The 1,849-nt window shown below is 39.4% G+C and overlaps 1 protein-coding gene across 1 annotated transcript in view; it reads right to left on the reverse strand.

Annotated features, from left to right (window-relative positions):
- Window positions 1-1,849, reverse strand: part of hdac8 (histone deacetylase 8) — a 55,651-nt gene that overhangs the window by 50,319 nt on the left and 3,483 nt on the right. Inside the window, exons 3-4 of the mRNA XM_015385473.1 lie at window positions 738-868; window positions 35-176 (exon numbers count right to left, since the gene is read on the reverse strand). Of these exons, the coding sequence (XP_015240959.1) occupies window positions 35-176; window positions 738-868 (273 nt within the window). The remainder of the gene's footprint in view (window positions 1-34; window positions 177-737; window positions 869-1,849) is intronic.

Raw genomic sequence — 1,849 nt, forward strand, 5'->3', positions numbered from 1 at the left:
TTTCTAGTCCTCATGCATGAGATGTTAAGCTTACTTCTTAGCGTGGTGCCAGCCTCCAGCCCAGTTAATGGCCACATCACACTTTTGGTTGAGTAGACACTCTGCTGCTGTTAGGGTAGCGCCCCCTACTGCCGCCGCATAGTCGAATATGCCCTCCACCACGGGGCAATCATAGCCTGGAGATAAAAGGAGGCAGGAATGAGGTGAGGAGGATGCAGGGAGACAAAAGATGATTTAGTAATTTATTAAACTCCTAACATGTAATTCTACTGAAAGAGAAAAGGAGAGACAGTCTAGCAGGAGATCTTTCAACCATAAGAGGGAGATTCATTTTTTTCTAACTGATTGGAGGGATGAACTCGGGGTGAATGAGCTCAACACAAAAGGAGGAAGTTCCAGCGGGAAGAGCTGAGAACAAAGAGCAGAGGGAGGATGAGAGTGAAGGAAAGGAGTGAGAGCGACAGATAAAGACAAAGAATGAGACAGGGAAACAAAAACAAGGCGGGTTAACCTCAGGATCAGCCTAAAGTTAGAAATGAAAACCTCAGCAGATAGGGCCTTAAAGCTGCACCATTAAAACCAACAAGCAGGTTCATGCTGCCCCCTGGTGGCCATTAAGTCTGCACCATATTAACCACATTTTTTATTGTTGAAACACGCTTGATTATACAGTTCTATATCACGTTATAAACAAAATATATAAATATATCTAGAGTTGTAGTGAGTTCATTGCCCACCCAGGCCAAAGTCGGCTGACTGAGGGTCGTCGTTGTCTCCGTCCTGGCTGATCTTGTGCAGATGCTCCAGGTAGGAGTCTGTGTGGAACATGGCCATCTCCTCCATGGTGGCTGCTCGAGGTTTAACAACACTGGAGGGAGACCAGGAAAGAGGAAACTGAGAGAAACTAGGAAGAAACCCACCGTAAAAAGGCTGAACAGAAATCTGCTACAGATGGATTATACCAAAGATTTCTACTATTCAGTAACTGGAAAAGTATAAACCATTACACCTTTGAACTGCTTTGAAAGCTTTTAGAGCAGAACTTTGAAGCTCAAATGTACAGACAGTAAAACTGAAGCAATGTAAAAGCTTTTACAGGGTTTATACAGTAATGATTAACTCCTATTTGATGCTTTTTAATGCTCCTTTAATGCTCTCAGAAATATATATATATATATATATATATATATATATATATATATATATATATATATATATATATATATATATATATAATAGGGGTGTAAATAATCATCGTTTTATATTGTTGCATTGATCCAACAGTCAACGATCCAATGCAGTGACGCGTCCGCAAGAGTATCGATTCATATTCTTTTTTCCCCTCCGGTCTATTTTTATCCATTTGCTCGTAATTCTCCCTCCCGTGCTGCGGTGGCGCTAAACCTATTTTCCCTCCCACCTCGCTTCCTTTAGCCACCACCCTCTTTCCGCTTGCAGTATTTTTGATGCAAGGCCTTTCAGAATCTCTAAAACAGAGGCATTATTATTTTACAGTGAATGAGGTTTTCATAGGCCTGGGGGGGTACAACTTTGCTACTTCTGTTATTCTCTGTTGTTTCTCATATAAAATGTATAACGATATTACAGCTTTCATTGATTTATTTCAAATTTGAAACTTTTTTTTACAACTGTAACGTAAAAAAAAAAATATTAGAATTAACCAAATAATCAAACCATATCGTTGTGTATTCTTGATTATTGGAAATAATCGAATTGTCGGGTCAGGAAATTGATACTGAATCGAATCGCCATGATGGATGTGATTTACACCCCAAATATATATATATATATATATACCGTATAGAGGTGAATATTGGCATGAGTGTTG

This window comes from Cyprinodon variegatus, unplaced genomic scaffold (assembly GCF_000732505.1).
Source record: "Cyprinodon variegatus isolate N-32 unplaced genomic scaffold, C_variegatus-1.0 Scaffold341, whole genome shotgun sequence".
In the NCBI taxonomy this organism is placed as follows: Eukaryota; Metazoa; Chordata; class Actinopteri; order Cyprinodontiformes; family Cyprinodontidae; genus Cyprinodon; species Cyprinodon variegatus.